General features: G+C 38.1%; 1 protein-coding gene across 1 annotated transcript in view; it reads right to left on the bottom strand.

The window, feature by feature from the left end:
- Positions 1 to 16,861, bottom strand: part of SHC3 (SHC adaptor protein 3) — a gene marked incomplete at its 5' end in the record, with an annotated part of 154,034 nt that overhangs the window by 34,972 nt on the left and 102,201 nt on the right. Inside the window, 4 exons of the mRNA XM_025040786.1 lie at positions 7,426 to 7,721; positions 11,073 to 11,231; positions 14,318 to 14,417; positions 15,369 to 15,519. Coding sequence (XP_024896554.1) covers positions 7,426 to 7,721; positions 11,073 to 11,231; positions 14,318 to 14,417; positions 15,369 to 15,519 — 706 coding nt within the window. The remainder of the gene's footprint in view (positions 1 to 7,425; positions 7,722 to 11,072; positions 11,232 to 14,317; positions 14,418 to 15,368; positions 15,520 to 16,861) is intronic.

Genomic DNA, 16,861 nt, shown 5'->3' with positions numbered 1-16,861 from the left:
TGCATCCCAGGAATAAATTTCACTTGATTATGATATATGATCTTTTTAATGTATTGCTGAATTTGCTTTGCTAATGTTTTGTGAGGATTTTTGTATCTATGATCATTAGGTATGTTGGCCCGTAATTTTCTTTTTTTTATAATGTTTTTGTCTGGTTTTGATTCAGGATAACGGTGGCCTTGTAAAATGAGCTTGGGAGCCTTCCCTTCTCTTCAATTTTGGGGAATAATGGAATAAGATAGGTATTAATTCTTTTTTGAATGTTTGGTAAAAGTCACCCATGAAGCCATCTGTCCAGGACTTTTGTTTTGGGGAGTGTTTTGATTACTGATTTAACTTTATTAGTAACAATCAGTGTGTTCAGATTTTCTGTTTCTTCTTGATTCGATCTTGGAAGATTGTATATTTCTAGAAATTTATCCATTTCTTCCAGATTGTCCAATTTGTTGGCATATGATTGTAGTATTTTCTTATAATACTCAGTATTTTTGTAGTGTCAGTTGTTACTTGTCCTCTTTCATTTCTGATTTTATTTATTTGGGTCCTCTTTTTTTTCTCGATGAGTATGGTTAAAGGTTTATCAATTTTGTTTACATTTCCAAAGAACTATCTCTTGGTTTCATTGATCTTTTGTATTGAGGTTGTTTTGTTTGTTTGTTTGTTTGTTTTTACTCTATTTCATTTATTTCCACTCTTATTTTTATTATCTTCTTCCTTTTACTTTACTTATTTTGGGCTTTGTTTGATGCTCTTTTTTTAGTTCTTTTAGGTGTAAGATTAACTTTTTTTTTTTTGAGAGTTTTCTTATTTCTAGAGATAGGTCTGTATTGCTATAAATTCTATAAATTTCCCTCTTAAAACTATTTTTGCTGTGTCTCATAGATTTGGGGTCATTGTGTTTTTATTTTAATTTGTCTCAAGGTAGCTTTTGATTTCTCTCTTGAGCTCATTGTTAATACATCTATTGTTTAGTAGCATGTTATTTAGCCTACATGTGTTTGTACGTTTTTCAGTTTTCTTTTTGTAATTGAATTCTAGTTGTATATCATGTGGTCAGAGATGCTTGATATGATTTCAGTCTTCTTTAATTTATTGAGACTTGTTTTATGGCCTAACATCTCATCTATCTTGGTAAATGTTCCATGTGCACTTGGAAGAATGTATATTCTGCTTTTTGGGGGGTGAAATGCTCTAAAAATATCAGTTAAATTTATCTGTTTCTTTGTTGATTATCTGTCTGTAAATTTCTATGCATGGATGTCAAGGGGATGTTAAAGCCTCCTATAATTACTGTATTACTGTTGATTTCTCCCTTTATGTCTGTCAATATTTGCTTTGTATATTTAGGTACTCTTATATCAGGTACATAAATGTTTGCATCATTTTTCAGAATATTTTTAAATTTTTTATTTTTTAATTATAGTTGGCATACGATATTATATTAGTTTCAGGTGTACAATATAATGATTCGATATTTATATAACTTACAAAGTGATCACCCTGAGAAATCTAGTATCTATCTGACACCATACATAGTTATTACAATATTATTGACTATATTCCTTAGCTGTACTTTACATACTCATGACTATTTTCTAACAATTTGTACTTCTTAATTCCTTCCCCTTATTCACCTACCTCCCAACCCCCCTCCCATCTAGAAACCTCCAAAATGTTCTCTATATCTATGAGTGTATTTCTGTTTCGTTTGTTTATTTTGCTTGTTAGATTCCACATGTAAGTGAAATCATATGGCATTTGTCTTTCTCTATCTGACTTATTTTACTTAGCAAAATACCCTATAGGGCCATCCATGTTGTTGCAAATGGTAAGATTTCATTTTTTATGGCCAAGTAATATTCTACTGTGTATGTGTATCATCTCTTCTTTATCCATCCACCCACTGATAGACTCCTAGGTTGCCACCATATCTTGACTATTGTAAATAATACTGCAATGAACATATGGATGCACATGTCCCTTCAAAGTAGTATTTTGGGTCTCTTCAGATAAATAACCAGCAGTAGAAATTACTGTGTCCTTCTTTGTCTCTTGGTATAGCCTTTGTTTTAAAGTTAATTTTTTCTGGTCTAAGTATTGCTACTCCAGATTTTTTCATTTCCATTTTTATGAAATATCTTTTTCCATCCCTTTCTTTCAGTCTGTGTGTGTCTTTGGATCTGAAGTGAGTCTCTTGAAGACAGCATGTGTAAGGGTATTGTTTTCTTACCCATTCGGCCATCTTGTCTTTTGATTGAAGCATTTAGCTCTTTTTCATTTTAAATACTAGTTGACAGTTATGTAGCTATTGCCACTTTATCATTCATTTTTGGTACATTTTTATTCTTCTTCTTAAAGAAGTCCCTCCAACATTTCCTGTAATACTAGCTTGGTGGCAATGAACTCCTTTAGTTTTTTCTTGTCTAGGAAGCTCTTTCTCTGTCTTTCAATTCTAACTGATTGTTTTTCTGGGTAGAGTAATCTTGGTTGTAGGTCCTTGGTTTTCATTGCTTTGAATATTTTATGCCAATCTCTTCTGGACTGCAAAGTTTTTGTTGAGAAATCTGCTCACAGTCTTACGGGAGTTCCCTTGTAGGCAACCAATTGCTTTTCTCTTGCTGCTTTTAAGATTCTCTCTTTATCTTTAACCTTTCAAATTTTAACAATGATGTATGTTGGTGTGGGCCTCTTTGGATATATCTTGTTGGGGACTCTCTGACTTTCCTGGGGTTGTATGTCTATGTCCTTCACCAAGTTAGGGAAGTTTTCCATCATTATTTCTTGAAATAGGTTTTCAGTTCCTTGCTTTCTCCTCCTTCTGGTACCCCTAGGATATGAATGTCGTTATGCTTGTCCCAGAGGCCCCTTAAACTATCTTCATTTTTTTGGATTCTTTTTTCTTGTTGCTGTTCTGATTGGGTGTTTTCTGCTACCTTATGTTCTAATCTCTAATTTGATCCTCTGCTTCATCTATCTGTTGATTCCCTCTAATATATTCTTCATTCCAGTTATTGTATTCTTCATTTCTGACTCATTCTTTTTTGTTTTCTACCTCCACTTTTATGTTTTCTCTCTCTTTGTTAAAGTTATCATTGACTTTATCTACTCTTCCCCTAAGTTCATTGAGCATCCTATAACCAGTGTTTTAAACTCTGCATCTGGTAGATTGCTTGTCTCCATTTTGTTTAGTTCTTTTTCAGGAGCTTTGTTCTATTCTTTCATTTGGGACACATTTCTTTGTCTCTCCATTTGGGCTGCCTTCCTGTTTTTGTTACTATGTATTATGTAGGGCTCCTAAGTCTCCTAGTCTTAGTAGAATGGCTTTATGTAGTAGGTGTGCTGTGGGGTCCAGTGGCACAGTCTTCCCCGGTCACTTGAGCCAAGTGTTCAAGGTGTGTCTTTGTATGGGTTGTGTGTACCCTCCTGTTGTAGTTGAGCCTTGCATGCTATTTGCATGTCAATGAGAGTGGCTGACCCTTGGGCTGATTTGTTATGAGGACTGGCCAGTGAGGGGTCGACCCTAGGTAGCGTGATTCACTTTAGCAGGGCTCTGGTGCCACCCAAGATGCCCTTTTGATGTGTCATTCTCAGATGCATCCCTAGGTGGTGCTCTGGTTCTAGTCGAAGCAGGCCACTAGGTGTATCAGCTCAAGGGCCTCCTGGGACGGGCCTCACTGCAGGCCAAGCTCAGTCGCAGCCTATGCACTTCTTAGGCCACCTTGCAAAAGTCACCAAGCAATCCAGAGATGACTGACATCTGTGCTGGGCTTAGAGATGCCTGAAGAAGCCAAGCCAAGAACTGAGGCCAGCTGCTGCTAATGCCGGGCTTGGGGATGCTCAGAAAGAAGTATGGGACACACTAAGGTTAGATGATGTTCGTTTGGGTTTTGCAAAACTTTGAGAGATTTTTAGGAAAGTCCGCAGCATGAGCCAAGACCCACCATTTGTAAAAAAAGAAAAACGAAAAAAAGAAAAGAAAAGAAAGAAAGAAGAAAGAAAAAAAAAAAAGAAATCACTGGAAGCAACTTGGGTGGATCCACAAGTTGGGAGGGCCTGGGTCTGGGAATCACCAGGGCAGGACAACTAGTGTTGATGGAGCTCAGATATGATGGCCACTTGCATCCGCGCTCCAGAAAGGGTGAAGGGTCAACAAAGAACTGACAAATACTGCCAGCACTTCTATCTGTGGGAAAGCTGCCCCTCCAGCTCTCGCCGTGAAGCCAGACAATTCAATTCCTCTTCATATATCCCTGGTGCTTTTGAGCTGCTGCCTCAGTACTGAAGTTCAGAGCGAATGAGTTCATTAGCGATTAAGTCTGCTCATGGGCCCTTTAAGAGGAGCATCTGCGACTCCCATAGCCCTCTGTCTTACTCAGCCACAATCTATTCTGATTTACACAGCCAGAGGTTGTGGAGACTTCTTGGCACTGGAACCTTGGGCTGAGGAGCCTACTATTTAGTCATGATCCCTCACTCCTGCAGAGAGACTTCTGCAGCCAAGATATCCCTCCTGATTCTCAACCACCACATACAGTTGTGGGACTGGCCCATTTTGCATTTCCACCCCCTCCTAACAGTCTTGAGGTGGCCTCTTATATATGTCCCTAGTTGTAGAATTTCTATTCAGCCAGATCTCAGGCAACTCTCAATAATGATTATTCTGTAGTTTCATTGTAATTTTGATGTGGTCGTAAGAGGAGGCAAGTACAGAGTCTATCTTCCACGCCATCTTGACCAGAAGCCCTTCATCAATTTTAATAGAATGAAATCTCAAACATTCCTATTCAGGCGGGGAACAAAACAAGCATGCCAATCCTCAAAGGCACGCTGGTCAGCAAGGTGAGGTGAAAACATTTAAGGACAGGAATTGGAAGGCAAGGGAAAAAACTGTCAGTATTTACAATGGCATGACTGTTGTTCCAGTAAAACCACTGCAATCAGAAAAATTTCTGGGCACAAGATCACACAACATTTCTCTCCCTGCAGCAATAACTGTTGAGAAAAAAAAATAACTAAAAATAACATACCACATACAACAGCAACTAAAACTAGACACCCTAGCAAGTGACCTAACAAAGGAAACAGAAGAACTTTCTGAAGAGAATTTTAAAATTCTAACCGAGGACATCTTATAAACTACATAAGTGGAGACATATACCTTGTTAATGGATATGAAGATTTAATATCGAAAAAATGTCAGCTTTTCCAAAATTAATTTATAAACTCAATGAAAGTCCAATCAAAACTCCAGCATTTTTAATTTTTTTGACAACTTGATGAAGTGAATCTAAAATCACAACAAAGAAGAATAAAGGTCTGGGAATAGCTAAGTCTACTTGTAAAAAGGAGAATAAGAGGAAGGATTCATACCAACAGAGATTAAGACAGTTTGAAAGACATAATGATCAATATAGTGTAGTAGTTGCACAAGGAATAAAATGTCAGATCAATGGAACAAATTGATAGTCCAGAAACAGGCCTATGACACAGAGAACTTAGTACGTCATAGAAGGATCATCAGTACTACAAAGAAAAGATGCGCTATTTGGCAAATGGTGATAAAAGAGTTGGCTCACTACATGGAGATTTAAAAAATGTTGGGTCCTTATCTTAAATCATCTTCCAATGTAACTTTAGTTATAATTGAAATGCAACTGTGAAAGATAAAACTATAAAGCTAATAGGAGAAAATATAACAGAATACAGTATCTCTGTCATTTGTAGGTGAGGAAATCTTTTAAAACTCAAAACATAAAATGTAATGAGGAAAATAGATGGATTTGGCTATATTCCAAAGAAATACCTCTATTTGATGAAGAATGTCTCAGAGAAAATTATCTGATAAGTAAAAACTGGGAGAAGTACACACGGAAATTCTATGGCTGAAAAACTCAACAAGAAAGCCCGATAAGATTAGAAGAGACACGTGGGGAAAAGATAGGAACATAAAATGTACAGGAGAAACCTGTGCATGAAGTGCAATCAAAGAATTATATGGCAAAATGACACATCATTTCACTCTTCACTCATACCAGATAAGCAAATCTAGAGGGATGATATAAAGAAAGAGGAGGAGGGGGACACTCTCATGCTCTATTACAGAGCACATAGGTAGTGCAGCCACTCTGGAAGCAAATACAACTCCTAATGAAATCAAATGCATGTATATCCTATGACCAAAAACTCTCCACTCCTGGAATATGCCCCAGAGAGATTGTCCTAGGTACAAGGGTAAACATGTGCAAGTGTTTATAGCGTGCTTTCAGTGCCTCATTTCTTCATTAGAGAGCTCAGGAAGTGATGTGCAGACCATGTATATAGGGATTCTCAGGGAGCCCACCCAAGTAACTGTTCAGTATAGAGAAGGTATCTTTGACAGACCTCAAAAATGTACCAAAGGGGGGAAAAAAAGAAATGAAATGGAATTTGTGGAACAATATCATGTTTGCAAATTTCTAAAAATGCACAAACACAAATTATGTATATTTCCCCATATATTTTAAGAAAATACACACAACGAAAGAAGGTAAATTGGAAAGATATACATTATATTCATAGGAATGGTTTCCCAGGTGGAGAGGGGAACAGGAGGTACAGAGATGGTGTCTAGAAAGCTAAGTTTAGTGGGCAACTAATTCTGTCTAGACACCTGAGGTAACAAATCATCTCAGGCAACACCACTCCTTCTCTAAACATACAATGTTAAATTGTGTTCACCACGCACAGCTGAAGACTAATCCTTCATCCCTACCTATCAATCAAAATAATGCAGTGTTCTCAACCACTGCTTAGAAAGCTCGACCTGCTTCTTTGTTTTCACTGGATAAAAGATTTTAAACAACAATCCTGAAATTTACTCAATGGTTAGTTTAATATAATTACATTCACTAAACTTAGCATTTCTTGGACTGTGCCAGGGTGAAGTCAAATCTAGTTATTGACTGGAAGATGGGCTATTCAGTCAAACATACAGAATTATTCAGACGCAATTGTACTGCTGAACTCGCTGTCATGAGGCATTACTTCTCTGATTGGGAAACCACGAGACTGATGAATAAGGGTTTACTTACTGCTTCATCCCATGCTACAACCTGCAAAGAAAACCTATGATTCACCTTCTAGAGGTATTTGAAAGAAATATTAAAAACTGCACTCCTTTGTGCCATATCAGTGTATTTGGGAGAAAAACTTCATCAGTTTTTGTATTTATTTTAAACGACACAAGAATAAGTCTTTTTGTCTGGGCTCTGGTGATTTTCCAAGTTTTACAACTTGCAGAGGGTCCTGACCATGGACTCCCATAGCCCAGCTCTGGCCTGAAAGCATTAGTCCCCTGTGCTTAGGCTCAGAGTCCTGGAGGAGTGCCGTCAGGACTTTAGCAGGCACATGTGGGTAAAGGAAGGAAAGCAGTTGCCCTGTACTCACTGTGCCTTCCGGATCCACGAGTAGCAGATGCTTGGCCTGGCCATCGTGCATGCCAGTGAGAACGAAGGAGCCCAGGTTGGTGGTGCTCTTCCTGACCAAGAAGTCTCCATCTCGCTTCAGCAGCCCCTCTGCCTCCTTCCTACTCATCTCCCCTTGGTACCAAGGCTCTGCTTTCAGCTCTTCCAGCATCTTAGCATCTGGAGCTCTGGGTGAGATGGGGCTGATGCACTCCACAGATGCTGCTTTGCTCAGCACAGGTCCCATGGACTGGTTCTTGAGAGCATCTTCAAAAGGTTCTGTCAATAGCATTTGCCAGCAAAAGGTCAATCCAAGAAGAACAAATGATAAGCAGTACAATGCAAGGAATGGGAATGCAAAGGCAACTCTACCAGAAGAAAGAACTGGAGACAAATCACAGGCTAATAATATAATAAGACTCATCATAACAAGCATTTGAAAGCAAAGCCCAAATCTGGGCATGACAAGTCTGCTTTCCTAAGGCAGCTGGGCATTGTGCCTCATGCCAAGTATTCGAACACACCCAAGCTGGTTAGAATGACTTCAGTTCTGCATGCTGCAGGAGGCCATGCATGTTACACACCATCTACTTTCTCTGAAACATTGGCTAGCCTCTTTAACAAATATATTCTCTTCTGAATAAAAGCCTGCCAGTCTCAAAGGAAATACACAAAGGGAAACACAAGTTGCTAGGTTTTGATTTTGTGCAAAACCTATCAAGTGTTTATTTCAAAATCTTTGGATTGAGTAAATTTTTAAAAGAGAATGAAAATGACATTTGTTGGGTGCCTTTTTTGTGACTTGCCCCAGGTTAGGAGCCCTACCTTCCCCTGACCTTCACTTGTTTCCCTGTGGAAAAGGTTCTTGTGTAAGTGTCTAGGACTGAGCTTGACTTCAGGCCCTTCAGAACATACCTCTCGCCACAGGGCATTAGTGAATGGTAAGACTGTTGCTCTAACAAAAAAATATCAGTGGCAAAGATGTCACCAGACCTGCCTAATTAAATCTGTTCAATTTTCAAATAACATAATTGTACAAAAGCACTATGAAAAATTTGTGCAGTGCTATGCAAGTGTACAGTATTATAATGATTATTTAGGACCACACTGCTAACCCAATACAAAGCAAGCACCACAAGAACAAGAACTGCATCCTCCTGGGCTCAAGTACATCCCCAAAGTCCAACATTGTTCTTCGGATATAGTTCTGACCCTATAAATAGTCAACAAATGCTGTAAAATAAGACTAATTGTTAGTAGAGGGTGGGCAAAAGTGAGGTGAAAAAATAAAACCAAAATAAAGTCATTCTGACACTTGCTAAATCATTTACATATTTGGAGAGAAAAAGAAGTTAAAACTATTGATTAAAATTTGATTTTTTTATCCTATCTTTTTCCTGATTACTTAGAGTAGTTAAAATTTATATTATACTGTTCTACGTCATTATCATCACCATTACCATCATCATTACCACTATCATCACCATCATTACCTTTGCCATCAGCACAATCGTTATTTAGCTCCAGTGGTTCAAGATAAACAACTTAGACTGCTGCCTTTATTTTTCATACTTTTTATTAGGTACTGCCTCCCAGGGCTCTTTCTTCTTTTTGTCTCCTCTTTTCTGGTTTTGGGAGCAGGAGTAAAAATTGCCGGATAAGAAAATGGTGGCTCTGATTTTTATTTTTTCCATCTTAAACTCCAGCTCAGTCTAACTCTCCTCAGGCTCTGGGGCCATAAATCACTGGTAAACTGGATAAATTAAACAGTAAAACTGTCTGATGACAAATACAACTAAACTTTAGTTGGGAGACATTGTTACAACTGGAGCAGAGGCTCAGAGAGCCACTACTTTGCTCTGCATCTTGGGACAGTAACATCATACCACCTAAGATGTTTCCACATTATTTTAAGTGAAGGGATTGGATTAGATGATCTTTAAGGTGCTTCCAAACACGGAGAATCTACAGTTATTCTGGTTCTAGTGACTTTTGTAAGTCAGAATGGGAGTTCGGTGTCTGAGGAAACTAAAGTGGCTGAGGAAAAATAGATTTTTGTTATCATGGTGCCTCCTAATCATAAAAGGACTCAACCCTTTTATGCCTCCTAATCATAAAAGGACTCAACCCTCTCCTCACTCACATATAATATCACAAATAGCAAGTGTGACTGTTGCCTTTACCAGTAGTAACATAACTTAACCTCTAGGATTCTGTTTTCTCATCTGTAAAATAGGGATAGTAATAGTCATAGTCATAGTCATAGTCATAGTCATAGCTATAGCTATAGTCATAGTTATAGTCATAGTCATGGTCATAGTCATAATAATAACAGTTTTGTGTTGCTTAAACATGGGGATATATTCTTAGAAAGACGTAGTAAGGCAATTTTGCCATTGTGCAAACATCACAGAGTGCACTTATACAAACATAGATGGTACTTTCAGAGGACTGGCAGCACAGCAGGTTTGTTTATACTAGCATCACTGCAAACATGTGAGTAATGCATTGTACCATTATGACATTAAGACAGGAATGATGTCACTAGGTGACAGGAATTTTTCAGCTCCATTATAATTTTATGAGACCATTGGTGTATATATGGTCTGTAGTTTACACAAACGTCATTATATGGTATATGACTACAACAATAGTATCTACCTGTAGGACCATTGCAAAACTTAAATAAAATAATAAGTGCATAGCACATGGTAGAAATTTGTTAAATGCTAGTCTCCTTCCTTCTTTAGCCTGTAATTTTGGATTTGAAAAAAATTGGGGGGATATAGAGCTCTTTGTGAGCTTGAGAAATTCTTCCAAAATTCCTTAACAACAGTTTTTACTTCCATTAATCAGTTCATGGATGATTTAATTTTCTCAATGTTTTCAACAAGCAGAAGGTCCATGGTTCACGATATTGCTATCTAAGTAGTTTCCTGTCTCTCTTTTTATCTTGTCTTATTTTTCATCAGAGCACTTGTTACTACCTGGTAATATATAGTGATTATTTAAGCTCCATAAGAATAGGGACTTTGCCTATTTTGTTTTCCCCTATATCCCAGTAAATAGAATGGTATATGATGCATGCTAGATGCTCAATGGAGAGGAGTAAGGGAGAGAGAAAGAATGAGAGAAAAATGAGAAGGAGGTACATGCATACAAGAGGGGTGTGCTGTAGTTTCTTGGTTACATGTTGGTCTTGATCAACAGACTGAGAGCACTGCAAAAGACAGTGACCATAGCACTTCATCTTGGCATCCTTAGCAACTGAGACAGCAATTGGCACACAATAGCCAATTAATATTTAAGAGAATAAATAAATGAGTGCATTTATTTATGTATACCCTTTGTCTCAATGAATGTGCAGATCTTCAAGAGGAAAGTTAATGCCAAAAAGAGAGGGAGATTGCTTTGTCTCTGGACTACAGAAAGGGTTATAATCTCAAAGCAGAGGCTGGCCAAGTTCAAAACCTTGAAAATCCCACTCATAACCCAGAAGAGTGCAGGTAGTTATCACTGTTAATTAAAACTCAGCTACCGGAAAATCGGTAATTGCACAGATTTCCAATAAAAAGCAGCATCAAAAACCAACTTAAAAGAAAAGAAAACAAGAGGCAAATGGAAACCCACTCATGTCAAAGAGGTCCTTCCTTGGGCTGCTCTCTGCGCTGCTGCTGGCAGATGGCCCAGCCTGCAGTGGGAAGTGCTGGGTGTTCACGTAGGTAGGGGCTTCTCCCGTAGGGGCCACATGCGCTTTCCCTTCTGGCATGCTGTAGATGTCCACAGACCCTGCAACAAGAAAACGAGCCCTCTTTCCTCTTCTGACGGTAACGCTGCTTGTGCATTTATAGTTAAGCCACCCAGCATTTCACAGAGAAGGTCCTACAGGCTATCCATAAGAAAATTCTTCCTGCAGATCCCTATCAGATTAATCTCTTCTGATCCTGTCTCACACAGTTTTGTTCTGGCTAGGACTCACTCCACACCTTATGTCAAAATGAGAACTGCCAGCGCATTACAGCAGATACCCACGACAGTGTCGTTACCAAGACTCTGGCCCCCTGCCCTGGCCTGGTGAGTAGAGTAGGCCATGCCTTGGTCTGCTCAAACCCTTAACAAAGGCCTTGAGCTCAAGCAACCAAGCAAAAGAGCAACAAGCTTTATTTTAATTGCCCTTTTTTTCCTTTTAAGTGTAAGTGAATGCTTTGTAAGTTAACCTCATTCCAGCAATGCAATACAAGTGCTCCAACCCCGTTTTAGGAAGTTACTACCTAATGATCTGAGACACCTTCCTTATAAAACAGAGCCTTGCAGCCCCTGGCTCCACAAAGGAGGCCCAGAGTGGGTGCATGATTAAGGTTCCTATCCCCCAGGCAGTGCCTCTATGGCACTTTACAGTTGGCCCAAGACTGTGCCCAGGCTGGGCCAGTGATGCCTGCTATTGTCACCTGAAGAGAGTGAAGGGTATTGCCCGATCACACCTGCTTGGGTCACTATCCAATTTCTTTTACAGGATCCTTGTCTCTAGCACACCGTACAGGCATATTCTCAAGATGGTCTTTTAGTATTCACATCTCTGGAGAGAGGTTACCTTTCATACCCTATTGGCAGTGGGATGTTGAAGCCAGCTCAAACTAGCAGGCGAGAATTGCCTCAGGGCTTTTTAAGAAACTTTCTCTAGAGCCCATTGTTGGACTTTGGGCAGCACATCACTGTCCACCCGTACAGTGGGAATGTAAATATCCTGCTAAAATCCTTTTGGGGGAGTGTCTCCAAGCAAAGACGTGACCTGTCTCTAGTCCTATTCTTGCACTTGACTTGACCAGTCTATGTTTCACAGACTGTTCCTAGGTTATGTCCTATTTAGCAGCAGCTATCTGTAGTTCACTCATGTGTGCATTGCAAACAAATCAGTTTGTAAGAAGAATTTTACAAACTAATTTTAAAAAGGAGAGAATTAAAAGTCCAAATGAATAACTTTCCTGACAACAGTCCTTTCCCACTCACACAATGGCAGATGTTGATCTGGGATAGGTGGACACATACACCATGGCAATACCAAGAGTCCATTTTCATTTAAGGGGAAATAGCTGACAGTGAATTAATAAGGGAAATTCTTATTTGTTCAATGAAAAAAGATATTTATTGCTTTCAAATGAGAATTTGAAATTTATTAAGAGTTATGAGTCTCAAATTCCAGGACAGAAACTTACATAAGGCTCATTTTTGCCATAATGAATCTTTTATATTGCCTGTTCTTGACCTGATCAGAGTAACTTTAATATACAAAAAGATCTCATTTTTAAATAAACCTAATCTTTTCTCAATAAATAAATTTATTGTGTAAATAATGTGTCTCTTTTAGTCTTTAGCAGTTATTATAGGTCTAGGTACACATAAGTTATATAAATACATTTTAAATGTATGTAGAACAAAGATGAAGACAGCAAAAAAAGTGTCTCTGACAAAGTTATAAGTTTGATTTGCTATTTCTATCTTACTCTAAGGTAGAGCCAGGTAGTGGCTTCTGCCAGGACTTATACTCAGTTGACTAGGCCAGCACTAATGGGTCATTTTTCAGGTGGGGCAAACAACATGTGAAATTCTCTCACAAGGGGGAACTTTTAAAAATTTATTGCCATTAACTCCCAGCACAAATGGCTACAATGAAGGAAAAAGCCTTAACATTAAATCTATAAATGGTTAAATTTACATATATAGAGGCATAAGTTGAATCTTAACTCATTCGTCACTCCATCTCCTTCAGACCCTGCGGTTTGTAGCCATGACCCCAGAGCTATTGAATGAATTATGGAAATGTTTGAGGAGGGGAAATGTTTTAAATTAAACCTTCAAAACACACACACACACACACACACACACACGTAGAAATAACTGTTTAGAGACTAGAGACTTACGTTAGCAGTTAGTTGTGTCTAACTGCTAACTTTGTCGTGTCTAAATTATTTTTAATGTGAAATGTAGGTGCATATTCATCGATTCAATAGCATGTGGAAGTGTCCTCTAAATGCAGCCAGGGCATGTGAAGGATGTATCCCTGGCATCATCTCTGCCTAGAACAGGTGTCACTCTACTCTTCTTGAAGTTGATCCTGGATAGGGGGACAATGGGGATGCCAGGAAGGGAAAGCTACTAGTTCCTGTTAGGAACCACTGGGGAGCTTAGGGACTCCATGTAACGCACTTCAGAGTCCCCCTACCAACTACCACTTGAAATGAGTGGAGATGCCTCTAGAGAGGTCGATTCTTCAGCTCTCCTGTCAGAAGAAAATCTCCAGAGTGCTTGTGAACAGTAAGTTCTGAGAGACATGAACTGATCCTTGTGCCAGGAGAGGCAACAGCTGATATGTAGTAGTGGGCACCCCACAGCCCTTATTTTACTTCTTTGATCTGGTCAGGAATCTGCAATCCCACCCTCAGCAGATTTTTCTAGTGGGTTCTCAGTAAATGAACTATCCAATGGGGAGACATTACTTTATTTTTGTTTTATTTTTTAATATGAATATTCATATCAACTTTATTTGTAATGGCCACAAATTGAAAACAAATATTAATCAACAGGTAAATAGTATAGGGTATTCACACAGTGAAATACTAATTAGCAATAAAAAAAAGGAATAAACAATACATGAAGCAACAGGAGTGAATCTAAAAATAGTTTAGCTGAATGAAAATAAGTCAGAAAAAAAAGAATGCATAATATATAATTACATGTATATAAAATTCTGGAAAATGCAAACTAATCTATATCTGGTTATAAAGCAAATAAATGGTTTTGTAAGAATGGAGGAGGGGCAAGGAAGACCAGAAAGTAGCAAATGACTTCTATATTTTTATGTTTCTCACCCTCCTTACCTTGCCTCTCACCTTGCCTGATGGGTGTTTGCTGCCAGTCTTCACCAAATAGCTCTCCTAAGTGTCTTCCCTGGTAATAAGTTTGCTCTTTTCCTGCAAACTATGGACACATGTAAATACACAAAGAGAAAAAAATTATGTTCATCTTATTTTCCCATCTCCAAAAGCCATAACACAGTAGATGGGACTGCAGCAGTCAGTTGTTTTCATCCCTGATTACACTCAATTTTCTCTTCATGCCTCACAGTTGGCATTAAGATTTGGGAAATAAGTTTGTATGAGTATGAGGAAGCATCTCATCAAAATTATGCTCTTTTTGCATTTCCCCCACAATGTTCCCCCCCCCCACTCAAGTTTGAGCATGAATTGAGCTCTTCTACATGCAGCAGCATCACTCGACATGCCCTAAAATAAATTTCAGTTAGTGTCTATGTGTCAGAACATACTGCCCACCTAATACATCTGAGCAAGTCTACCCAGTTAATTCCCTCCATGTCAGAGCTACTGACACTTGATTTCAATGTTATGTTTGACAGTTTTATTAGTGTCATAATCATTCACATAAGGTTAATGCCATGAAAAAACTCTCTCTAACAAACTAGAGATACTATCACTCTAAAAAGCAATTGCTTTACTAGAATTTTGAGTTGGAGGGAAAATTAGGAAATTAACTAAAACAGAAAAGTTCACAAAATTCTCACCATTTTAAAGACCTATTTCCACTGTCTTTTCAGCGAACCCAAAGCATCTAGACTTTTTTAAAACCTTGAACTCTCTCTTCTCCTCATAAAGATAGCAATATAATGAGATTTTTCCTAATATGAAGAGGAGTCCCCCCGATCCTATCTCAAGAATCACAATATAGTTCCAAGGTACTTGGCTATTTGGCATAACCTTGTAATGTCTGTTTTGTGAAATTCAAGGGGGAAAAGTTTGTGACCTATTCTGTCAAAGACTAGACAGAACACCAGCCTAAAAGTAATGTTGAAGATAATATAAAGGAAATAATGTTTAGTTCACCAGCATCCACGGAAAAAGGTATAACACTTACCTGGGCTGTGTCAGGGACATGAGATCTGACTTTCAATCGAGCATCAACAAACCCCCCTGGAGGCGGTGTCTTGCTTGGAATGCTGTTGTAGTATGGGTGGTCTGAGCCATCCCCTTCCTCTTCAGTCCATGGCTCATCCAGACTCTGCATTCTGTTAAAAGAGAATTTCCAAGGGCTTTAGAAAAAAAGTTGAGCTTGTAGTTAAAACTAACAAATCTAATGTTAGTATCTGTCACCCCAGAAAAATGTTTAGTCACTGCTCCATGAACCATCTAGGTTTCAGACATATATAAAAAGCACATGAGTGAATAACCCTGCCTTACTCACAATTCTACACTTTGCAAAATGCTAGTCATATTTGAATAAGGAAAAAATTCCTTTTTAAAATATACATTTTAATTAAGAAAGAAAAAAATTATGTGTAAGAAAACCAGATCCTCAAGTCACATACACATATTTTAGTAAATCATGAAGTTTACTCAAAGCAAAATCATCTTTAAAATTACTTAATAACATCAGGGAAAATGGCAGAGTAAGAACCTCTGAAAATATTCTCTTCCATAAAAGAAACAATAAAACAGGCCAAAAACAATGTTCAGGATCAACTATTTAAAACCCTAGAATTTAACCAGAAGCTTCAACAACCTAGGGAGTATTTGTTCATTTTTAAAGCAAACAAAAACAGCCATAAGTTACAACCACCGTAGGGATTCAAAATAATTTCTAATAAACTTTAAAGTTTTAGATTTAAGAAAAAATAGCTGTAAGAACAGCAGCTTTGTGACATCTTAACTTGTCCTATTCCCTTCTCCATGGTAGTATTGAAAACCAACAGCCCACATCCACAGTGAAAACAAATAGCCTGGAAGCCATAAGAGAGGACAAAATAGCACTGAGTCTCCTTCAAAGCCCCATTCCCAGAGAACAGTCATTATATAAACTGTCTAGTCATTCCTCAGATGTCACTCCTAAGGCTGTCTTTATTTGACTTGATTTAGGGTTTGCCCAAGGAAAAATACCTCTTCCCCTTTATTCGTCAAAAACAATTAGAGGCAATTTTTTTTGTAAGATTTAACATTATTTTTTAATTTTAATTAGTTTCAAGTGTACAGTACATTGGTTAGACATTTATATAGTTTATAAAACTATCCCCCTAATTGCTTCTTCTCTCCTCTGGTTTTCTACCTAGCCAATATATTAATGTTAACTACATTCTTTATATTGTGTTCCCCATTCCTGTGATCATCTATCAACTACTAATTTGTACTTCTTTAACCCTTCACCGTATTCTCCCAGCCTCTCAACCCCTCTCCCCACTGTCCATCACCAAATTGTCTACTATATTTGTGAGTCTGTTTTTGATTAGTTTGTCCTTTTTGTTCCTTAGATTCCGCACATAAGTGAAATCATATGGTATTTATCTTGCTCTGTCTGACTTATTTCACTCAGTATAATAACCTCTAGGTCCATCCATGTCATTGCAAATGATAGGA

The sequence above is a fragment of the Pteropus alecto genome, unplaced genomic scaffold (assembly GCF_000325575.1).
Source record: "Pteropus alecto unplaced genomic scaffold, ASM32557v1 scaffold219, whole genome shotgun sequence".
Lineage (NCBI taxonomy): Eukaryota > Metazoa > Chordata > Mammalia > Chiroptera > Pteropodidae > Pteropus > Pteropus alecto.
The sequence above is the reverse complement of the archived record's forward strand: the minus strand, read 5'-3'. Positions and strand labels throughout refer to the sequence as shown.